Genomic DNA, 23,593 nt, shown 5'->3' on the forward strand with positions numbered 1-23,593 from the left:
AAATATTGCATAACATTTAGGATTTCTTAAAGGAAAAAGACACATAAATTTAGTACTGTTCAAAAGGCCTTTATATGTCATATATAAATCATTCCAAACAACAATGCAAACAATGCAGTTTAGTGGCAAAAAGTTTTGCAGATATCTGAAAATATTAACTGTAAATATCAGATCTTGGTGTTTTGATGTCACCCAGTCATATAAAAAGCAATTCATCATTGGAGTGGCAGAGATATAGTTTCTCTGCCGACATCCTCAATACACCAGAATCCAGTGAGGTAATATACTATCACTCTCAACACCTGTTTCTAGTTAAATGTGTTCTTGTGGGCGTCTGTAAAATGTCTAAAAATCACTAACTGAAGAATAAATGAGAACACTAAAAAATGAACCACAATAGTTTAGTCTAATCCATGTATAACATATCAACATGTTCATCAGATTAAAAACATTCAGACAGTACAAAAATATCAAAATTAATGAAATTGGCCAGCAACCATAACATAACGTAATATATGACATATTGTGCAAACTATGTGACTACAAAATTCAAAATGTCAGTGCCCACACAAAATAAAACAGATGAGGTCAGATATGCTATGGTGCAAACTCCATAAAAAGACAACTGGATATATTGAATTCTGTGGTGATACTGATCTGGCATATACCCTCTGTATTTCCTTTTCAATATACATGCATACTGACGTGTTTAAATATTGAAAATGTCAAATACACGTCATAAACATAGAAAACAGCATAATAAATATAAATAACCCAAGATACATGACATGAGGCCGATTGCCAAGCCAGTCTGACCCCACTATGGTCCAACTGGCAGTCAGGCGGTAACTGCTCTTGTTTTTCTTCCTCCCACTCAATCAAACCAGCTTTCCTCGTCCAATTACCCAGAAGGCCGTGTCCGATTGGAGCGTGGTCAGTGCCTAAAATGTTTCTCTCAGCGCTTCGTTCCGCCAGCACAACACAGAGGCACACAGTGGGGGGGATAATTGAATGAGTTTCTTATTTGCCCGCCAAGATAGCCTTTCTCCTTGGCATCACATTGTGGAATTAACTTCTCTCTTTCTCTCTGCGTCTCTCCCTCTCTTCGTCGTTCCTGGTTGAGTTGTTGAGTTTGATGAATGGTGTTGTGACAGAAACCGTCAAGCTAACGCACACAGCCATCCAACCTACCACGTCTGGCAATTAACTGACTGTCCACACTCTCTCCTCCATGCCATTGCACTCTTCAGTCAAAGTGGGTTCAGTTTGGGCCAGTTTACAAAACTACATTACACAGGCAGACATTGGTGAATAGTTAGTCAGTGATAATCAGTGATTAGTCAGTGATCGTAAATAAATGGTTGCTAAATAAGATCATTTTCCTGTAGTGGCTACCCTTTCCTAGGAAGTGTTTTCCATCTCTAATTTTGCCAGTTATACCCCAGACAGGTCAACAATTATCCATGTATGCTTTATGTAATTTCAAAAACAGTTTTTGGAGCCTACACTTCAAGCACAAAGATTGATGAGTGATTTACTCTTGAAATACTTTACAGCATTCTGCGTCTACTTCTCCTTAAGTACAAATGCTGTCATATCAAGTTTTTTCAAGGATGGGAGGCCTTGATGTGCAAAGTCACTTGGAAATGTCTAAGACTTGTATATTTATGTTTGATATATTTGGAATACATTACCAAATTTCAAAGGTCAGAAAAGTATCAATCTTTCCATATAATAATAACCCTCTGGAGCTCCCTCAGTGCTCCTGATAATAGAATACAAAATTGTGAAATACTCAAACTGACATCAAAACAGAAGTTGTCAAATTGTAGGCTAGGGTTGAGAAACAGTGACCTATAGTGTGTGCTTTTGGTGTAAATACTTACACATTCCCCACTTGTAGCGCCAAGATCCAGATAGTCATAAATAATTTTAGTAGTTGGAACCGGTGTTTGAAAGTATTTGTTGTAGTGTCTTACAGCTCAGATACACAGTGTTAATAATCAGTAACTTTGCAGTCTTGTTAATGGACAGGAGCCACACACAGACACTGTTCAACGTGGTTTATTGCTTCTACTGTTGTTTCTGCAGAGTGTCATCCTGACGAGGAGCCTTGGTTGCATGTTTGTCACTTTATCTGCCACATATTAGGTTCGAGAAACAGCTGCACAGCAATGCGGAGCATTCAGCTGTCTTCGCTGCTGTATTAGAGAAGTAATTCATCATGAAAACCTTGATACAAACGACCAGTGGGTTTCCATATTTTTGGCAATTCACTGCAAACTGTGCATACTTCATTGCAGAGCAATTACCAAAGCGTAGTGTAGCATAAATTTTAGATAATCCATCACAGTGAATTATTTTTATCTTCATTATTTTGACAAGTTATTTTGCTTTTTTTTGGTAGTAGTGGAGTTCTAAGCATGGACTCTTTAAAACACTTACTTGTATATGTGCTTAAGGAAAGACAAACATCAGAGATTGGAGAATCAGCTTTTGAGCACCTTTTTAATGTACAAAACTACGGATTTGATTCTTCGGCATTGCCTGTGGAGCAGTGTTTTCTGGCAGCTTATTCTCAATTCATAGACGAAACAAGGTCCCATCAAAGACAAATTCTCAAAGCTGTCTGGAAGCTGCTTTACCAGGTGATGATAAGGGAACTTTGCCAAAAAAAATAAAGAATGAAATGACATTTATGAGTTGGACTGCCTGCTGTATCTGAGTCAAGTTTCAAGTCTCTGCAAGTTGATTTACATACCTCGCTAGCATGAATGGAAACTGACAAGATGAAAGGTTGGAAATCAATCTAAGAATCTATGTATAACTTAAGACATGTTCTGATTTAGTTATATGTGATTTACATGAACCTGACTAAAAAAACGCAAAGCCACCTGTATGGCCCTTAGCAGCCTGGGTGGCCCTTGTGGAAACCAAGGTCCTAACACTTGCTGTGTTAGTGTCATGGCTACCCACTGAGAAAAACATGAACATGGAAAGTTTTTTTTTTTTTTTAAAAAGTAAGTGAAACAGAGATGATGTGGCATGAAACATACTACAATATGTGAGAAGCATGGAAGAAATTAAATCAAAGCTTGAAGGCAACTGTTCGGCAATACAACCAGTTCAAGAAAATACATGTGGTCGCAAGTAAAAACATTTCAGGATTCATTTGCCATTAAAATGGCATCCAACCACAGTCTGAGTTTGAAGTGAACATACTTTTGAATCAGAGTTTTCTTAATAATGCTATTCATGTGAGGCATGTAACAGATGGGAAATTTTCAGAAAAACAAGATGGTTGTGGGACAAAAGGCATATTACTGATTCAACCAGGGAAGAAACTATGTTTGCAAGAAACCTAGATTATCTAAAATATCCAAATGATATGTCCCTGAGATGTTTCTCAATAGTACCAAAGTGGAATCTGGTGTCTGAATTGTGTGAATGTGTGTGCATGTTGTTTCATTGGGCCCCTGCAGAGTTGTTGTTGTTATTCTTACCACCCAAGCCAAGAGCAGATAGCCTGTCAAAACAAGCGCTCTCACTTCCGACTGATGGGGGGAGACTTTTCAGAGCGGATGCAGTTGGGTTGCATTTTTATCCACTGTGGAATGCCTACAAATAAGGATTTGGTTTTGTTTTTGGAAGGTGGATCTCAGGGAAGTGAAAAACCATGCTGTGGTGTGTTCTTCATTCTCTGTCAGTGACACAAGACGAAACAGTCTGAAGTGAATGTGATGACTGATAACTAGCAGAGTTGCATGCGTCATCTACAGCTGTTAAAGGTTTTACCATTTTGTACTTTCCATGAGTGTCATTAAAAATGGGATGACACTCACATTCCCTGTGCAATTCCAAAAGCACCATGTAACCTGTTAAGCATTAAGTATTAGCTTATCAAGCAATACATCAAAAACATAGCAATCCCAGGGCTCCAGACTAACTTTTTACATTGGTGGCACTGGTGTGCCTTATTTTTGTCAGTTCCCATACATATTAGTATATCTTAACACAGTATGTAAATGATTGTAAACAGGAATAAAAGTGCAGATTAATGTTTTTCTTTATGTATATCACAACACACTCGACCAGAAATCACATTAACCTCAATTGTTTAAAAAGCAAACTTTAAAAGTGCCAATGTTTGAGGAGTAAGGATAAACTCAAATAAATAAGTCAAACTCAAATAACTCAAACAAAACTGTGCGCTGCTTCTGGGTCCTTCCAGAACATCCCCCTCTGTCCCGTGCCCCTCAAACAAAATGGTTGTACCCTGTGTATTCTGTCACCAGAATGTAAACTCCTCCAGGGACTCTGGACAACAGGTGGCTGTGCAGTCTAAACTTTCTGAAGACACACATTCACTAATATGACATCTATTTACTGACTGACTGATGTAGTTTATTTCTACTGTGAAGTGCAGTACTTCACTATGGAAGAATCTTTAAGTCAACAATGGCAGAGGAAATGTGTCTTTACACACAAGACGTTTTAGTAGTAGTAATGGTTTGTGTGTGTTGTTCTCAGTCAATGTGTACATAAGGAATGTTGCACATGGCCCTCACTACAACACTAAACTGATCTGTGCCATGACAACATTACCAACATTTGACTGCCTTCCTACTCTCCTTCTCTTTCTTCGCAGTCAGAGAAAATCTGTTTCTATTCGGTGACAAAACTTTTCCCTGTGTATCACGTCTCAAAGTATAAACTTGTAGGATTTTTCTGTGGTTTTAGGGGTAGTCACGTCAAGCTGTGGTGCGAGTAGTTGAGCTGTGTTGGCACGCTGCATGTGTTTTTCCACAGCACTGCAAGGTAAAATAAGTTGTTTACCTGTTGGAGGTGTGCTTTTTGCCGAAAATGCATTCAGAGCCCGTTGTCTGCAGCTCTTCATCAAACACCTCACTGTGGCTGTTTCTGCTTGTACTGTTCCTCTCTGCAGTATTTCTAACTGTTCCGCTGAACAAATAGCTTCCAACATCTCCAGATCTTGTTATGTTGACTTGATTTTATTGAAGAATAGCACCACTAACGAAGCTCTGCTAACTCAGCAATGAACATATTTAATTTCCTATAAGTTATTCTCAATAAAAGCCTTCCGTCAGTCAGTGAAAAGCTTTTAATATGAAGCAGCAGTTGCAATAAATGTTTTCATCAGCAGTAACTCAACACAGCTCTGATACGGCTGAAAGCGATCAGGATGGAAATAGTAAAATAAGACTGATATCTGAAACAAACAGGAACACAGAAGAGAAATTTCAGGTGCATCGGTGCGACCAATGACAATGTTGAGTCGCACTTGACAGATTTTTTTGTTGCATTTGCGAGCAAAATGGTCACATCCTGGAGCCGTGGATCCAGAATGTGTTAATTTCAGTCAGGACAGGATTTAATCATGTATTGCAACACTGCAATACTGCTCTTTTGATGGTGTGGAACAAATCTGGGCAAGCTTGACACAGACTGCCCCTGAGCTCACAAACATCCCTGCATGAACATGAATACGTCTTGAAAGAAACATTCAATATTCACATAAAACCAATTGCCAATGCAGGAGGAGGTTTGGGAGGTGGAGGGAGTTTTGTTACAGCAGCAGGCAGTGATGTAGCAGCAAGGATTCGGTGCTTAGTGTTGATGAAGGCAGATAAAACTGATCGCCAATGTTTATATGAACTATCTAGTATTACACATAGGTTGTGGTTACTGTATGTATGATTGGACAACATATGGAACTTATATAGCTCCATTTTGTCAACCCAGGACTGAATTTATTTGCTGTAGAAAACAGTAACAGCGTATCAGTTTATAGGTTGTTGCGTTATATTCAAAGGGGTTAATTTCATTGATCATGGGTCTCCTACTCCAATAGATACGTCCTGCTCCAAGAAATGCAAGATAAATTACTGTGACTGCACAGTCTTCCCATGTGTTTAAATAGTGGCCAAACTAACTGTAGTCAGTTAATAAGTAGAGGAACAGAGCATATTTGACTCATATCCTACAGTAATGTAGACCTTGTATGTCTTTACATCCCTTTTTTCATTGCTTAATTCAATGGGGTGCAAATGAAGAAAGAAACAAATCAGCTTTGCACAGAGCCAGGTGGGTTCAGGCTCTGATCAAAGTCACAGGAGGGGCTTCTGGGAGGCCAGCAGCGCGGTGGTGACGGGGGGTCCTCATTTAGCATTCAGGATAACTGCCATGCATATATGAGCCTTTGATTAACAGCTGGGGTACCTTGGCACCATCGTTAGCCCCTCAAGGTGTGGAAAGGTTTCCTAGTGCCTTCTGCCAAATGCAACAATGTGCCTGCTTTTGAAGTTCTAATCATACAAGCATCTGTTTGGAGATGGCAAGTCCATCTAAGTAAGGATCCAGTTTTTCATCAGCGGACCGAAGGTTTATTCAGTTTATTTTTATTGGTGGATCATTGGTGGTTTGGAAATGAGTATGAGAAGGATATGGTCCTCATGGGTTAGGTTCTGATAGCCAGTTCAATTTTGTATTCAGTTCCAACTTGGTAAAATAACCAGATGTTTTTATTAGCACTGAATCTAAAACATTTCTTGTGCATTTTTTCATTTTTTTCTCTCATTTTTTATTTTCAAAGAGCAGTCAGGTAGTCATGTATCCATCAAATGTGGGGTAATAGTTATTTCAATGTCAATATTTGAGTTTTTACTTCTCCTTATTCATGTTTGTTCATCATTGTTGTTATTTTGTTAATGACAACTAAACCTAAATACTGTAGATTTAATAGTTGATTTGAAAGGATCAAGCAGATTCAAATCTGGATTCAGATAGAAGTTGATAACCCCAACCATAATGGCCCTAATGATACAGTAACAAAAGAGCATTTGTATTTATGTCTTTGACACTGTGTGTACAGATCACTGTATGTGTCTATAAAAAAAACAGCAGTCACCAGCACCACATATGGAGCGCTCATCTCTCTCCCAAAGTTCGAGGCGTTTTGGAGCGGAGATTGATCCGCTGCTCTTACCACTAATCCCTCCAGGCCTGTTGGTCCCTGCGCTATCGCCACTGTTTTGACAGATATCATCAGCTCCAGAGCAGACACACTTAAACTGTCCTATTGCTGACGGCTTATTATCTCTTCTTTGGACCTACACCAGCGTTAAAGTGTCCACCAAGCGCATAATTGAAGAAATACATGGGAGGCCTTGAGCTGACATACAGCAGTTCAAGGTATTCAAGTTCAGATGCATGTACAGTACGAGATGAGGTTATAGGAAATAACAATTAATCCCTTTCCTCTGCATGTGACCCATTCTAATTATTTAGGACGTCTAGTGGAGTCTTAACATTACATCAGAATAGTGGACCCAGTCAGTTTTTCCTTTCTTACAATTCAAATGAAGTTCTTTCAAGTTGAGTTCAACATTGCTCTTGGAAAAAAAGACATTGTTTCAACCCTGCTGGTGCAAACACTGCTGTATTTCCAGAGAAGACACAGTTAAGACTATAATCACATTGCTTTCACCCTATTGTTTTATGCTTTTACCCCATTGTTTTATGCTTTCACCCCATTGTTTTATGCTTTCACCCCATTGTTTTATGTAGCTTTTTGCTTGGTTTAAGGAAGATTAACACTTAGAGTTGGTGCTTGACAATAGATGACTTACTGTAGTCATTACTTTTACAGCCGAGCCTCGGACTGTTAACCTTAGAGGCTTAAATTCCTCTCTTTCTCTTTATGTCTCTTCTTTAATTTGGATTACAAAATAACTATTTTATTATTTAGCCAGAGTACTCAGAGAAAATATTTTAGTGAGTAATAACAGCTGGAATTTGAAAACATTTATTATGATTATAAACATGAGCTTCTGTTCTTTCCTTTTGTTTTCTTCCTCTCTGTTTGTATAAACATATACCCATGTACACTCAAACTGTTGTGCTTACCAGCTGGTACTGTTTAGTGGCCTTTTAGGATTGTTTTATTTGTTATATGACCTTTGCATCATTATTTACTGCTTTCTGTAATGTGTGTCTTTAGGGCTGTCCCAGCAACCGCAATATTGCAGTACTACGCTATAGCAACTGCCACAACTGCGCTATGTTCATGTTTTTTCTTTTTTTATGAGGCTAGGCCCTTCTTGTTTATACTTCAGTGCGTGTGTATTGAATGTTCGGTGGCTCCCTCCGCCTGCTGTGTCCAGCGTCTTGCACGCTGAGTTCTTGCTTGCAGGGCTCTTCCAAGCCTCGCTCAAACCTCCCACAGCTAGCATCCAGGCTAACAAGCTAACCTGGCGCCTAGCCCTCATAACAGAGCCAGGTTATATGTTTAGACTCTTCTGGGTCACCACACGGCCGGGAAGGCTGACATTTAACCTGCGAGGTAACGTAGTTTTCCACCAATCATAGTGTCTGAAGTCGTGTCCAGCCAGACTCTGTTCATAAATCACAGGTTTAAGGGGACTTGGCTGTACGCCAACATTATTTCCTGCCACAACACCATTTAAAGTGTTTTCCATGTTTGTCAAGTACTGCTGCTCCATTCAGCTGACACTTTATCAGACTAATATACCTTGATTTTCACAAAAAACAAACCAAAAAGGGCGCTAATACCACATAGACTGCATATCGCACTATTGAGCCACCTTGAATCACTGCATCCTTCACCGCGACAGCCCTATATGTCTTGAATGATAAGGTGCATGTTGAGAGTTACTGTGAAGGGCAGCCCCTTCCCACACACTGGCTCATGTGGTTGCCTTTATGTTAATACTCTGACCTAAAGTATGTGCAGGCTATTCGGGAGGGTATTATTAGTGGGTATGCATGCGTATGCTCCGTTTGTTGGTATCTCTGCAGACTATAACACCAGCCACTGACTCATGGCTAACACAGAAACCACTGTGGCCCAGCAGCACTTTAAGCAGACGCCTCATAAAAGACCTAAAAACACGAAGCACTCACACATTCAACACTGAAGATCAGACAGCTAAGCATAACAACATGCGTGTATCCTGACACGAGAAGACCTTAAATGTTCACACATAGACACGCAAATATTACTGCGCTGACAGCTCGCAGGAGCCACGAAAGACCAGGGAGGGCTCCTCTCTCCTTAATGCAGCAGCCTGACAGGGTGCACTGACAGCTGGGAGCGGGCGTAGCGAACCTACCCAGGCTGGGAACCAGAGCAGCAGGCATCCCGGAGCTTTGAGGATCAGAGAAAGCAAGCTCTCCCTCTCTCTCTCTCTCCTCTATTCTCTGTCAGTCCCTTCCCTCCCTCGCTCCCTCGCTCCATGGGCTCTGTAATTACACCGCTCCTGCCAGAGCCGCTTGAAGTTTAGCCAATTAGACAATAAGGACCAGAGCTTTCTCTCCTGCTCTGTTTCCCTCCCTCCCTCGGTGGTCACACCCTTGCGTGTCTCCTCTCTCCTCACCTCTCGTTTTTTACAGTCTGCCATGTGTGGCTATTACGTCCTGTTTGGACCCACAATACAGAAAAACCATCCACTTCCTCCTAACACACATGCTTTGTTTTCCTTCCATCTTTTAATTTTTTATGATATACCCATGACCTTTCTGGCTTTCGGTTAGTAAGTAATTGGATATCGGTCCTACTGACTTCATCTTGGCTCCTTCTTCAATGTCTTTTCTTTTCTCTCCACCTTATTGCCTCAACCTCTTTTTCTTTTCATCTATTGTTCACTGGGTTTATCCTCTTGTACTCATTTAAAACACCCTGACAACAAACCAAGACACTTGCAGTTTGGCCTTCACAGCAAAGCTAGCAGATGGTCCTGTTGGTTTTTTTTTTTTTTTTTTAATCCAGAAAAATAAAGATATGTTTCTCTGACTTTAATGTTCTGTCTAATTGTATGTGGTGGATTGTAAACGGTGGCTAAAGTTAGTTTGGGAACTGTAGCCAGTGTCTGGGGCGGACACAGCAGCCCGGTCTGTGTTGCCCAGTGTTCTCTGGTGGTTTTAGACCACTGGCAAGCAGCTGCGTAGTCTGTAGAAGAAATAATTACAATTGTAGAGCTTTCTCTTTTTTTTTTTTTTTTTTTCTTGGTCCCTCCTCCCTGTCCTGCCCTCCCTCCCTGTCTTGCTGATGTAGGGTTTTGAGGAACCCTAGAATTGAGGGCTGTTTTTAGTGGTCGTGTGTGACGTCCTTCGTTATTCAATTTAGTCATGTCACTAAAGCTGGAGCTATGTTGGTAGTGCGCTGGCAGGCAGAGAAATGCGTGGGAAGTGTGTATACGAATGGCAATACAATAACATCATGACTACATTAACTGAGACGTTATTTTGTCTTGCTTGTCACTCAAAGTACACTGCCCTTTTTTAATCTAACCTACACACTTTTTTCAGTTTGAATGTCCTCTATGTCCTCTAAGTTCAAAGGATTGGTTTGACTTTTTGGGAAATATGCTTATTCTTTTTCTTGTGAAGAGGAGGATGAGAAGATTGATACCACTCTCCTATCTGACCGGTAACCAGTTAGCTTAGCTTAGCGTAAAGAGTGGAATACGGGGGAAACGGCTAGCCTGGCTCTACTCAAAGATAACAAAATCTGCCAAATAGCACCTAAGGCTCACTGATGAATACATTATCCATATAAAAACCAAAGTGTAAGAACCAAAATCAGGACTGAATAATTCATAGAAATTATATCGAAATCACAATATGGCCTACTGCAATTTTCAAATCACAGGAGGCACAATATTTGTTAAAGGCGAAATGTTTGTCAAAATACCATTTTAATATCGGAAATCATATCACAATTGCAATATCAGTCAAAATAATTGCAATTAGATATTTTTTCAAAATCGTCCGGCCCTAACCAAAATGTATTAAAGTGTAAAGACATTTTTTTTCTTTAGGTGAACACACAGCATGAAAATGATTATTGAAAGATTTGAATTATAAATTTTCAAATTCAGTCACTTAACGAGTTTTTATTTTCTCTCCTCACAGCAAATCTTGCGTCATTCCCGTTCTAACGCCACCAAGGTCATTTTCCTGATAACCGATGGCTACTCTAATGGCGGGGACCCTCGGCCGGTGGCGGCAGCCTTGAGAGAACGAGGCGTTGAGATTTTCACCTTGGGCATCTGGCAGGGTAACATCAGGGAGCTCCATGACATGGCCTCTCAACCCAAGGACCAACACTGCTACCTGGTGCACAACTTCGCTGAGTTTGAGGCCCTCGCTCGTCGCGCGCTGCATGAAGGTAAGAACAGATGAGAACAACTTACGTTGACTTGTGATTTTTTTCATTCTCAGTCAGAAAAGCTTTTCATCAGAATCTGGGGTTGATTCTGTGATTGGAGGCCTTAAAGACCTATCAGATCTCCAAACTCTGTGTTTTGGCAAATTGAAGCTACCACAGCTACTTTGTTGCCTCTTTGAAGCTTTAGCGCTCCCATCATCATTTGCCCTTCAGAAACATTTCTTAAGTGAAGGTTGTTAGAAGTTGAAAGTTTAATGTTTACTTAAAGAGGAACAGATAATATTTTAGATGGAATTTGACAACTCTAATTTCTCATGGTCTCTTCTGTTATGTAGTGCCAACAGCCATTAAACCTTGCTTCCATACTGATTGGACAGAGTAAGGCCCTTTTCCCACACTTAAGGGAGATTCCCACAATTTGGTGAAAAGAAGGATTTGTCTTTAAAACATAAAATATCACCATAAAATATCACAGTTTAGTACACCACTGAGTGTATGGTGAGCTGTAAATCATCCATATGTACTCGCAGACTGCATATGTGCAAACACAGCGTCTGAAATCCCAGACGGTAGGTGCAGGAGAAGAGATCAGTGAGACGGCGCGAGGATAAGGCCGTGAGAATGAAAGCCAGCGCTCACAGTACTATCAGCTCAGCCACCAATCCGTCTCTCACGCTTTGTCTCGAAGTCTGCCCGACGTCTCTGCCAACAACAGCCTCAAAGTGTACACTCAGCTTTCAAACATGGAGCCACATGTTGAGCCACTTTTGCTGGCCGTGAGCCAAATCACAGAAATTACACCAGAGCAGGGTCTCTTCTCCTGCTGTGGCCCTCTGTTATCTAAATCATCATCAATCATTGTCCTAATCTGTTGCCTCCATATAATGACGCAGCTTTGTATAAGCTTCCTGGAGTGACTACTGTGTTTTGGAGTAATTTGTACATTGGGAGAAGAGGATTTGGGTGTTTGTTTTCAAAAGGCAATTTTAACTATGTGGCTCGTGGCCACTGTCACACTGTTTTGATTTCTGCATTTCTGCCCGCATTTGTGTATGTGTGTTGGACGTACTTGTGTATAAGAGTGTGTGGGGTGGGAGTTAAGGTGTTTATTCATTTTATTCTCTAATTCCTTGTGTAATGTTTGACTCAAGAATGTCAGAGGTTTAGTGGAAAGAGTTTGTGTAATTCAGCATGTCTCAAAGACCTGCCAGTATACAGATATACACAGTTTGATCAGAATACTGAGTCTCAGTTTATATTGTCCCTTTGCAAATTTATTAGACCATCGTGATGTTAAGAAAAGTAGAATTTTACAATTTTACAGTTCTGTTGTCAGAACTGTCTGACTTCTAAACACGTAAGGTAATTTGTGTAATTGCCAGGTGGTGTAACAAGTGTTCCTGTGTGTTTTGTCTTCCACCTTCAGACCTCCCTACAGGCAGCTACATCCAGGAGGATCTGATGCGCTGCTCCTCCTTGTGTGAAGCAGGCAAGGATTGCTGCGACTTGATGGCCAGCTGTAAGTGCGGCACACACACTGGACAGTACGACTGCATCTGTGAGAAGGGATACTACGGAAAGGGTCTGCAGCACGAGTGCACAGGTAGGAGAGACGGACATATGCTAAGTTCTTGTCACGTTTCACCAGCCTCACCTCTGTCTCAGCTGTTCATCTCAAAAGTTCTGTCCTTTCCTTACTAGTTAAAGCAGCCAAGTGTTAATGTATGTGTAAATATTTTTTGTGTGCGCATCAAGGGACACATATAAGTAAAGATTAGTTCTACCTTTTGTAAAATACACATAAGATCTTACTAAAACTTAAGTACAATTCACAACCTTTTGTGTGGAAGCACAGTAGTGAGTTAAAAGTCCCAACAACATGTCATTCGACTGTACAAATTATCAACTGTTTCTTGGAGCAGTCCCTAGCTTAAGCTGCAGTGGACAGCATTTAAAAAGCTATAACAGCTCTTGAGTAAGCAGACAACAGACTCAGTAAACGGTTGTGTATGTGGCATGTTTAACTTTGCAGTTTTTTGTTTCTTACAACTTTCCACAAACTGACCAACATTGTTTTTGCTCAGACTTTGCGGCACTAAAACACCATGTTTGTGCTTTAGATGTAGACGCTGGGAGTTCCTTCCTCACGTCTTTGTCTCCTTTACCTGTCAATGTCTCCTTCACACCAGGCCCACTTGGTCTCAGGTCACTGCTGAGCTCACTGTGAGTGAAAGTTAAATAAGCAACCTGTCCATTTAACACAGAGTAAGCTGTCCACGGGGCAGATCCGTATCAACAAAACCAGTAATGTGCTGCTGGGGTTGAAGACTGAGACAGTGATGTGTTTGTGTGTGTTCAAGACCTCTTCACCTCTGGCTATCACGCTCTGTTGTGATTCATTTTCAGTTGACACATCACATCCTGCTCGCCTCCACTTTTTAATTTCCCCCTTTTATATCACATATGATCTCTTACATCCATTTATTTCTTGTTTCTCATGCACATGCACTGAAATTGCAGCTGTCTTTTTGAAATGAAGTGTCTTTTTTTTCTGTGGCTCTTATTTTTTTGCCTCCCACTTCTGTTTCATACATATCCATTTGAGGAACAGAAAAATCTTTTTCATCTGGTGCCAGAGTGCTCTGGCTTTTACCCTTGTGTTCTTTACTACTAGTTATTTATAATGTTTGGGCTGTAGGAATTATTATTTTATGGTTACGCTTGTATGTATCAGTAAAAAAGAAGCTTGTGTATGTGTGTCTGCATGTATGTATGTGTGTGTATCTGTGTGTGTGTCTGTGTGTGTGTGTGTGATGTCACATTGACTCTAGAATCTGTATGTATTCCAGAATCTTTACACACATTAACAGGACACAGCTGTCACCAGATTTAAGAGACAGACATCTGAAAAAGATTAATCAGATAACAGATTATCTGAAAACAATACCAGAGACAAATATCCTGACTATGGAAGAACTACAAACGAATAGCGTATCTGAAGATACACCAGAGACAGTCCTAGAGAAGGAAAACAACTCTGAGGTCCCCATGGACCAACAACGAACATCAACAACGGAGTCTGCTGATCCATCTGCCTCCTCAGATTGCGAGTCTACAGCCGAGGCAGAAAGTGAGAACCAGCTCCGCTTGTTCGTCGAGAGTGTTGACCAAATGTCACGCTCTCTACAACCAGAGTCAGGAGGAGTGGGTTACCCACACAAAGACACTGGTGAACCAGACTTTGGAGGGGCTCACTGAAACCGAAGGCTTCTGCCCAGACATGAAGAACATCAAGAAAGTCTCCAAGGCCGTGATGAAAGACCTGACCAAGAGGTTTTGTGGGAGGCGTCTGCTGGAGTCTGTAATATTATTACAGGATCCAGTTGTGGACTCAGCCATCGTCCAGTCGTTGCAGGCTCACATCAGAGATTTCTCTGCAAGGCTCGCAAAGAAAGCAACCTCTAGCACGTTGTGGAAAGACATCTTCCAGGTCATGGTCTTCGCTGCAGGGATGCTGGGCGCCATCGTTTTAATGATACTCATCCCCTAAAGCAGCAGGCGGAGGAGGCTTGCAGCATTGTAGCAATGTCCACTATCAGATGTCTACATTACCCTCTTTTCCTGACATATTGATATATATGGAAAAGTATTATAAATAATGTATTATTTGTATTCATAATCTTGTCATCATGTAGATTTCACAATGTACAAAAAACAACAAAATGGCCTTGAAAGGTTGTTTTGAGTTCAGAGTCTCTTTTTTATTTGTTTGTCCAGTCTGCACCCTGTGAGTTGCTGCTGTTGGAAAAGATGTTTGATGGAGTAGACACATTATTTCTTGGCTGCAAGTTTTTGGATGAATTAATGGATTTGCCTTACTGTGCTAATTGAGGGCATCCTCCTCATAACATAAGATAAAAGACACTCAGTAAACACAGATCCGTAAGCTCTAAATTAAAGCTGAAATCATAGATTAAAGGAAAATTAATGTAAGTTTAAAATGATTAACAGTAAACAGCCTTTTTCTTTCTCTTTAACACCTGCAATTACCTTTCCTGTCATCTTTCCTCTAATTTGCTCCTCGGTGTTCAGAGTTTTTAAAACAAAATTCAGGGACAGGTCAAACAATACGGTTTGCGGTTTTCACACCATCAGTTAGCAGGATGACTCCCGCAGTCAGAAATAAAAGAGGTAATCTCTGTAAACGAGCTAATGAGATGAGAAGACATTAATCTTAAACGATCCCCACATGTTGTGTATGTCTCTCCTAACTTCAGTGGCTTCTCTTTACTGTATGTGTGGAAAGCCTCAAACTCTGCCCTTTAATTCTTTCGAAACGTCCTGCCACCAGAATTGATAAATGAGAGTTCCAGCAGTGCATTAATTAGTTTTGCCTGAGTGTGTTGCTTATAATCAATCCAACACATCAGACAATCAAGTTATAACACTTGCCAGCAGCCCGCGTGATGACAGTTTCATTTGTCTCCTAAATGTCCCTTCTTCGGTCTGTTAAGCCTCCAAGTTACACAGCGTAGCGTGTTGCAGTTTGATGCAGGTGGTCTCAGTCATTTAAGTGTTAGGTTAAAGGTTGATACATTATTTTCACTGAATATGTAATCACCAAACTCACAGAGGAACATAGCAGTCTGTGTGATTGTTGGAGAGCAAAACGGCTAACAGATGCACTGGCTGGTGAGTGTGTGTTTGTGTTTGAGTAACTACTATGTGAAACTTCAGTCATTTAGACAGCTTACTTTTGATGCAGGGCAGGCAGGTCGCAGGGAACGGGGGGGGACTAAGAAGAATCAACTCTTGAGTGCGCTGCTAGACGAAACAATCACATTAGAAACCTGGATAACAATCTACTCTTAATAATGGCAATACAAGCATAATCCTGCTTGTATTTGCCCTCTGGGTCTTCCTCTCTGTACCCACATGTTTTTGATCCAGAATTAGATAAAAGCAAGTCAAGGAGGAGGAAAAAGACATTTGAGCAGCAGATAAGATTGAATTATTCAGATCAGCGTTTTAAAGAGAAAAGAAACAGAAGAAGGAGGAGGATTTGCTAAGAAAGAGCCAAAGGAAAGGGCATTGGGGTCATCACGCCAAAAAAGCACGCCTCCCTAATTCTCATCAGATGTTGTCGAGACTGGAGCCCCACTCTGCTTATTAATCTGTTTTAATGGTTTAATTAATGGCAGAGAACAGACTGCAGAGTTGGCTCAGCGGGCTCGAAGAAGGAAGGACACAGCGAGGCGCTGCAACCGCAACCGAGGATTGCTTCCTCTGTCTGTCTCTTACTCCCTCATATAACAACGTCTCACGGGAGAGGAGTTTGCTATTTTGCTGCGGACACTTCATTGTCTGTGTGTCGTCATTCTCATGCTATAGTGCTGATATGTTTCCACAGTGCGCCTGGCTCAGGCTGGAATACGTGTCAGTGCAGTTGCGGATATGTTGGCAGACAGAAGCACTATTAACCCTGTTCATCTCAGTTTTGGTTTTGTAAAGTGGTGTGAAATGCCCTCATATATGTTTTTGAACTCTACATTTATTGAAAGTTTTATTCTCTAGTAACTTATGAGGCTCTTTTGAAGTAGCAGAGGCTCCAAAACCAATTAGATTTGTGGTGAGAGCAGTACGTAACCAAGAAACATACATGTAAACTTGACAAGCTCCTGCTGTTTTAAGAAAAAGCACCTCTCTTTAATATTTTGTTGCTGTAACCTCATTGGGCTTGGCTGAACCGTAGGTGTTGTGTGAATTATGGGTACGCCGTGTGCTTCATTGATGCCAGGGCTCTTGAGTGGCAGACAAATAGAGCCATACACTGCAACACCGCTGCCAGAGTTAGAGCTGCTCTGGTTTGTGTGATGGTCGGTGTATGTGTGTGTCTTCAGGTGGGTTCGTTGTCTAGACTGAGAGTTAGGAGAAGTTTTATGCTTTTAGGACTTTGTTTTCCTGCATTTAACATCTTTGACACATCTGAAAATAATATTAGCGAACCTCAGTCCTTGTCAGTGGATTATTATTATTGTTGGCTAGGGGGGGCTCTGCTGGAAACACTATCCAAATCCCCACAGTGTACAGCAGTGTTGTTTATGAATCTGTCGACAGCCAAGTGAAACAGCCTCTTCCAGAAAACACGACTGGAATCCCAGCAGATAGAGGTGGATGATGAAACCTGTTCCTGCACAGTTTGGTATTCTCTGACAGACCAAACAGGACACTGTTGTTTCTCCTCAAATACCAATCCCAAGCTTACAATATCTGTATCAGGAAGGATCGACAGAGGAATGGGGAAGTGGATAAATGGAGTGAGAGGCCGAGAGAAGTGGGGGGGTTACATGTTTGTCTCCTATCACACATTCTGCCTTATCAGCCTCTTCTGTAGCGCAAGAGAGTGACAGGAGCTCTGGACTGTGTTAATGTGGTGTCAGCACAGGGCTTTGTTCTGCTCGGGACGGCTCTGCTTGGAATGAATGGGGCAGAGAGAGAGAGAGAGAGAGAGAGAGAGAGCAGAAGACAGTATGGAAGAAAAAAGGAGAGAAAAGAAAAGAAAGAAAAAGAGGAAAGATAAAGCAAGGCAGGTGAAAAGACAGGAAAAAAGATTTGGAGAAAATATCGCAGCCTGATCTAGAAATGCAAGGTATTGTGTTTCGGTCATAGTGAATATGTGATCTCACTGAGTCTAAATCATACATGACTGGCCTTTGTGTGTGTGTGTGTGTGTGTGTGTGTGTGTGTGTGTGTGTGTGTGTGTGTGTGTGTGTGTGTGTGTGTGTGTGTGTGTGTGTGTGTGTGTGCGTGCTTCATGCTCTACTTTTTTGTCTCTCTCATCTGGTTTTCGCTTTGCTGCTGAAATCAGCAAGAATCACCTCAGACGTCCAAGTTAATACACAAACACATTGGTATGATATTCTCAAACAGTCATATGACTGGTGCCACAATGCCAAATGATGTTACAGCTTATTTCCTGCAATATTTGCCAGTTTAATATACTAAATCGTGTTATTCAAGGATATCTACTTAAATGTTTTCACATGTTGAATGGGATACTGTTATATTGGATTCACTAAAGCTTGGTTACACTCACGTCTCCCTTCATTAGTGGATATGGTAACTGAGGAATGAAAAACATGAAGAAAAGTCATATAAAGAAGTTGAGAGGAAATGCTTTAAGTGCAGCAGAAGTGCTGTTTATTTGGACTAATAGTTGCAAATATGAAAATGCTAATTTTGCCTGTGAATCATACTGTGGCTTCTCAGTAAAAGTCAGGATGTTAGGAAATATTTTGTTTGACACAAATACCCTTAACTCAGGGTTCACTGACTAGCTTTTTTCTGGAGCTTTCAACTGCATTCATGGTGTTCCTCAGCAGATGTTTGCTCACCTGTCACTTGTGACCCACAGTAAGTATGATATGATGACAACTGAGGTATCTCCATGACGACTTACCATAAAAAAATCCACCCATAGATGAAGATTACAAGATAGTTGAAAGCTGTGGAATAAGCAGAGTAAGTGGAGCTTGAGTTATGACTCGTTTCTGTGTAACTGCTACTGTATTTCCAAGGTCAGTAATTAGATTTCACGCTAATTATTTTGTTCATCACTGTTCCTTCTCTCTTTGTGCCAGTAAAGTATTAGTGAGTAGTACTCACAACATTTTTTCAATGTTATGTCAGTGACTGGAAATTGAGGAAATACGTTTACATGACCTTTTATGAGTTATCAGGATATAAACTGTTAACTGGAATGCTGTGAGTGTAACAAAACATCCATTCAGAGCTGATACTGGAAGAGTTGCTCAATGTTTGCAATATTCAGTCCGTAAAAGCCTCTTGATCCCAAGAGGTGACACGTGGCAGCAGTGAGCTTCGACTCAACATGAACATAACACATCCATCTCTCTGTGTGGATGGACTGGACTGTGTTGCCTGTGTCCTTGAGTCTGTTGCAAGGAGGAGACGAGGTATTCACAGCTTCTGCATTGTAAACATTTGTGGTCTTGATGTGAACAACCAAGAGATTCTTGGAGGGGAGGCCGGGAGGTGGACATAAATTTAAGGGAGGAATTAAAATGACAACAAGAGAGGTGGAATTGCTTAAATGTTAAGGAGGACGATGAAAAGTGTTGAAACGGGAGGAATGTTGCAATCGTTATTTATTTCATTCTCTCCTTTCACTGTGTGGCCTGACCCCCCTTGCAGAGGTCTCCGGTGTTAACAAAGAATAGTCAACATGAAAATAAGCTACAAAGGATGAATGTTTTCGTGACCTCAGAGGAACGACTGAACTTGACACCACATCGGTTATCGCCGTCTCAGGTTTCGACGCTCTGCAGCTCATCTCGCTTTGCGCTGTCACGCTTACACACAAGTATGTACTACGCAGGGCTCAACACATACACATGTTTTTGGCATGCTTTGCATACACACACCTCTGACTCATTGAAATGTACCACATTCAAGGATATGACACATACCAGACGCCTGTCTAAGGAGGTAACAGCGGAGAGCCTGTTTATATCACCTGAAGCAACACCACATAGTCAGAGAACATGACATTATAGTGAACTCATAAAGCTTTACACTAAATTAACACAGTTTTTGTTGCACAGTCGATTTAGATCTATGTTTAGAAACTTTTAGAAAGACATCAAACTTGGAATCAAATGAATTGAATCAAACGGCTTTTATACTAAAGCTTCTATCTAAGAAAACCCTTTGAAACCATAGTAGTGGATTGACAGCACAATGAAAGAGTCTTCTCTCCAACTGTATCTGATTTTGTTAGTCCATTTCTCTCTCTTTGTTTATTTGTTTCTCTTTTTTGGGTATACAGATTAAAGGCAGGCACCCCAATTATGGTTTAGCTGATTCTGGGTGTGACCACTGACTGTATATAAATATGGACGATGTGTCTCCACGTCCTACCGCCGTGCAAAATTGAAGCCAAAGTATCTCCTTTCTGGGAGCTGCCATCTTGCTTGTGTCACGTCATTTGGAGACAGAGTTTACGCAGAAGAGTCAGACAGCGGGATGACGGCCTACAGGACACGCCCCCCCTCCAACAGCCGTCCCGCCGTCTGACGGAAGGTTTGAGAGCGTCTGTGACAGCAGTCGATTATGATGTCACACATCCTTCTTATATCGTCAAATAAGTAGTTAAAACAAACTTATCAGCACTTGAACAAACATCAACGTGATAACCACTACCTAATATGACATAAAAGTGTCTTTGTGAAAAATTTATTTCACGTGTACTTTGATTTTTTAGTTTGGCTCATGTCCCATCCACCTATTCTGCAGCCAGCCTTCAGGGGACGATTGAGATATTTTGGCCCCACTTTTGAGGAGCTGTCACGAAATACATATTTATTTACAGTCAATGGGTGTGACCAGTGATTCCACAAAGTTGGGCCAAATCTGTTGCAATGTGCGTCAGCTGGTGTTGGCAGTCATACATTGTGTGGTGTTGTCTTTCAATCCAATCCAATTATTACTGCTCGGCCTGAGTTGACCCCCCCACCGGACCTAAACTAAAATGTGTTATACAAGTAGCGTAACTCCTTTAAGGAATAGCTCAGTGCGTAGCGAGAGAGAGCGTGCGTGTGACTCTGAGGCTGCTGCTACCGGAGCAACCCGCCTACCATCCGAGAGCAGGCTGAGCAGACAGAGAGTGGGAGAGTTTCTGCCAAAAACAAACACAGAGACCCATGGAGACATGAGAGCAGCTGCTCGCCAACAGATATGTGTGTTTACAGCAGAGAGCAGGAGGGAATACAGACGTCTCACTCCCCTAGTCTGTGCTGTGACCACCCCCATGAAGATAATGAGAGTATATGAAAATATGTATTTAAAGAGAACAGTCAGTTAAAAAGTTCAGTGTGGCTAAAGTAGTATTAAAAAAGCAAAATTAATACAACTACATAATAATTTATAATAAATTCATAAATAAAAGCCTACAGACTACAGTTTTCATGACACTCCCAATACAAACAACATAATAATTGTTCTGCTACTCTTACCAGTAGTGATGCTCAAAAGATAAAGTTTCTCATGACTGTGCTGCTCATCAAATTTCATGGTAGTCTAACCATTGAATTTGGTATTTTGTGGAAAACATATCTTGATGATGGCATTAGAGGAGCGTCACGGGGTCAAAAACATAAAGCCAGCCACTGGTTTACAAGATAACTTGTCATGGACCAAAAGGAGAAAATGTTAACCTCCCAATAGCACCTGATGAAGTCAAAGAGTTACCAAAATCAGAGCTTGTTTTGGACCAACATGTTGAATGGACAGGCTGACCGACTTTCCAACTGACATCCATTAGCACCATTCCCAGCATATGGATGAAAGTGACTTAATACTTGACATTGGCCCTCTTATTTGCTCAGCCGTCGTGATTTGCACTTAAATGTTTTCAAAAGTAAATATACTGTATTTCTACCAAAGGAGTGAATTTGGCCAGCTCCTCCACCACGTTACGTAAACATTCTTATGAAGACTCTCTGTTTCCTCTAACTGTGCAAATCTGAATCCCCACAGCATCAATAACCACAGCAGACTGGCTGCTTCTGTACAGTGTGTCTGCATCTCTCCAAGTTCTTATTTCTCAATGTTTTTGTGGCAAAAAATAAATACCTCAGTTGCTCAACATGAATTCTAGTCCAGTTCTGGTGTAGTTATGAGCAGAGGGCAAACTGCCTAGGATATCCTGAGGACAAACGGAGGAGGGTTTGTGGGGGTCAAGTTCCTTCAACCCCCCCCCCCACCCCCGACTCTCCCAGCACCCCCCCACTTATTGCTTAACTTATTGGACGAAAGTTTAGGTTTGTGTTTTTCTATGGCGAGCAGAGAGTGGAAAGAGAGAGAGGGAGGGTGATTCCTTTCCCCAGAGCCATGCGTCTTTAGCAGTGGATGGATGGAGAGCTTTCAGTGACTGAGCAAAGATCAGACTGGCGCTGTGCCAGACAGAGAGAGCGAGAGGAAAATACTACCACTAACAAGCTCTATAATAAAGATTATTTATATGGAACATAGCTGATAAGTGATTTATAGACCATAAGACAGTTTGTGATATTCTGATATGATGTTATGTTATGAAAGCCAGACAAATAAAATATTTCAAAATTTGATTACAGAGGAATAAAATGGGTTCATAAAATGGGTTCAAACTATTTTTATAGTGTACTGTATATCCTGTGTAAATCTTTTTGAGTGATTTTGATGTGATGAGTCCTCACACAAGTGAACCAGCTGATGCTCTTCAGCCTTGTGGCACTGTTAATGCAAAGTTTTTAGGCATTCATGGATTATTATGTTTTTGCGCAACATGGGTCTTATTTTCATAGTCTCATAGGAAACAGGTTTTAAACAAGCCCCCAGCTTTGCTAAATTTGCTCAGAAGAGAAAGCAAAAAGTAAAATTATTACCTAAAATGTAAATTGTAAACATCCATCACAGTTTGCAGAGCTGCTTCCAGGTTCAACTACAATATTTGCTGTCGTTTTCCTGCGAAATGAGGGATCATTGTTTACGTTTTGGAATCGCTCGCTTTGCTTTCAATTTTACTTCCAAATAAAACGGTAGAAAATCTGACTCAGCTGTTGGCTTGTTTACAATCATGTCTGATCCTCGGCCTGTTCTTGTTTTCTGGCCCCCGTCAGATTTCATGTAGCAATGTGTCTGCATTCCCAAATCTCAGCAATTACTTTGTTGGGCACAGTGTTATCCTGGCTGATAAAAATGATTTCCCAAACTCTGAAAATAAAACCCACATTGTAATAAACCGGGATAATCCTTTAACAAGCGAAATACAAGATGAAAAAGGGGAAGGGGGGAGGGTGGTGGGGGGGTTAAGCAACAGGAGGAACAGCAATTGAAAGAAAACTTGGCAACTCACCAAAAATGCCTAGAAAAGAGTTTTTCTGCTAAAAGACCCAGTGTCCACTGAGCTGCCCTCAGGTGTTTTTCAGACAGTCTTTCATGTCATTTGGTGTTTGAAGTTTTTTGCTTTTAGTGTTGATAGTATTCATCAGTCTTAGAGTACCGTGCGGCGTTGAAATCCATATTAGCCCCTCCCTCAACGCCACATGTTTCAGCCCTGTTCCATCCTCTCTCCCCTCATTAAGCGACACATATAGGTCTGTAAAAAGCCTTAATTGATGACTACTGCTGCCGTGTTTGTAGGTCAGGGATGCTATAAAGCAGACATGACTTGTGTTATAAACCGAGGCCACTTTATGTGTGTGTGTGTGCGTGCGTGCATGTGTGTAAAAGAGAGACGGAGATGAAGGAGCGAAGAGGGAGAGAGGCTATAAACAGAGCCTAATAGGACCCTCCTCTGCAGGAGAGCATGAAAAACAAGGAGCC

At 41.1% G+C, this 23,593-nt stretch overlaps 1 protein-coding gene across 4 annotated transcripts in view; it reads left to right on the forward strand.

Moving 5' to 3' along the window:
* The window catches only part of svep1 (sushi, von Willebrand factor type A, EGF and pentraxin domain containing 1), a 109,071-nt gene that overhangs the window by 25,038 nt on the left and 60,440 nt on the right, over nt 1-23,593 (forward strand). For all 4 annotated transcript variants that reach the window (XM_067580112.1, XM_067580113.1, XM_067580114.1 and 1 more), the window contains exons 5-6: nt 10,954-11,209; nt 12,636-12,812. In XM_067580112.1, the coding sequence (XP_067436213.1) occupies nt 10,954-11,209; nt 12,636-12,812 (433 nt within the window). The remainder of the gene's footprint in view (nt 1-10,953; nt 11,210-12,635; nt 12,813-23,593) is intronic.

The sequence above is a fragment of the Thunnus thynnus genome, chromosome 22 (assembly GCF_963924715.1).
Source record: "Thunnus thynnus chromosome 22, fThuThy2.1, whole genome shotgun sequence".
Classification (NCBI taxonomy): Eukaryota; Metazoa; Chordata; class Actinopteri; order Scombriformes; family Scombridae; genus Thunnus; species Thunnus thynnus.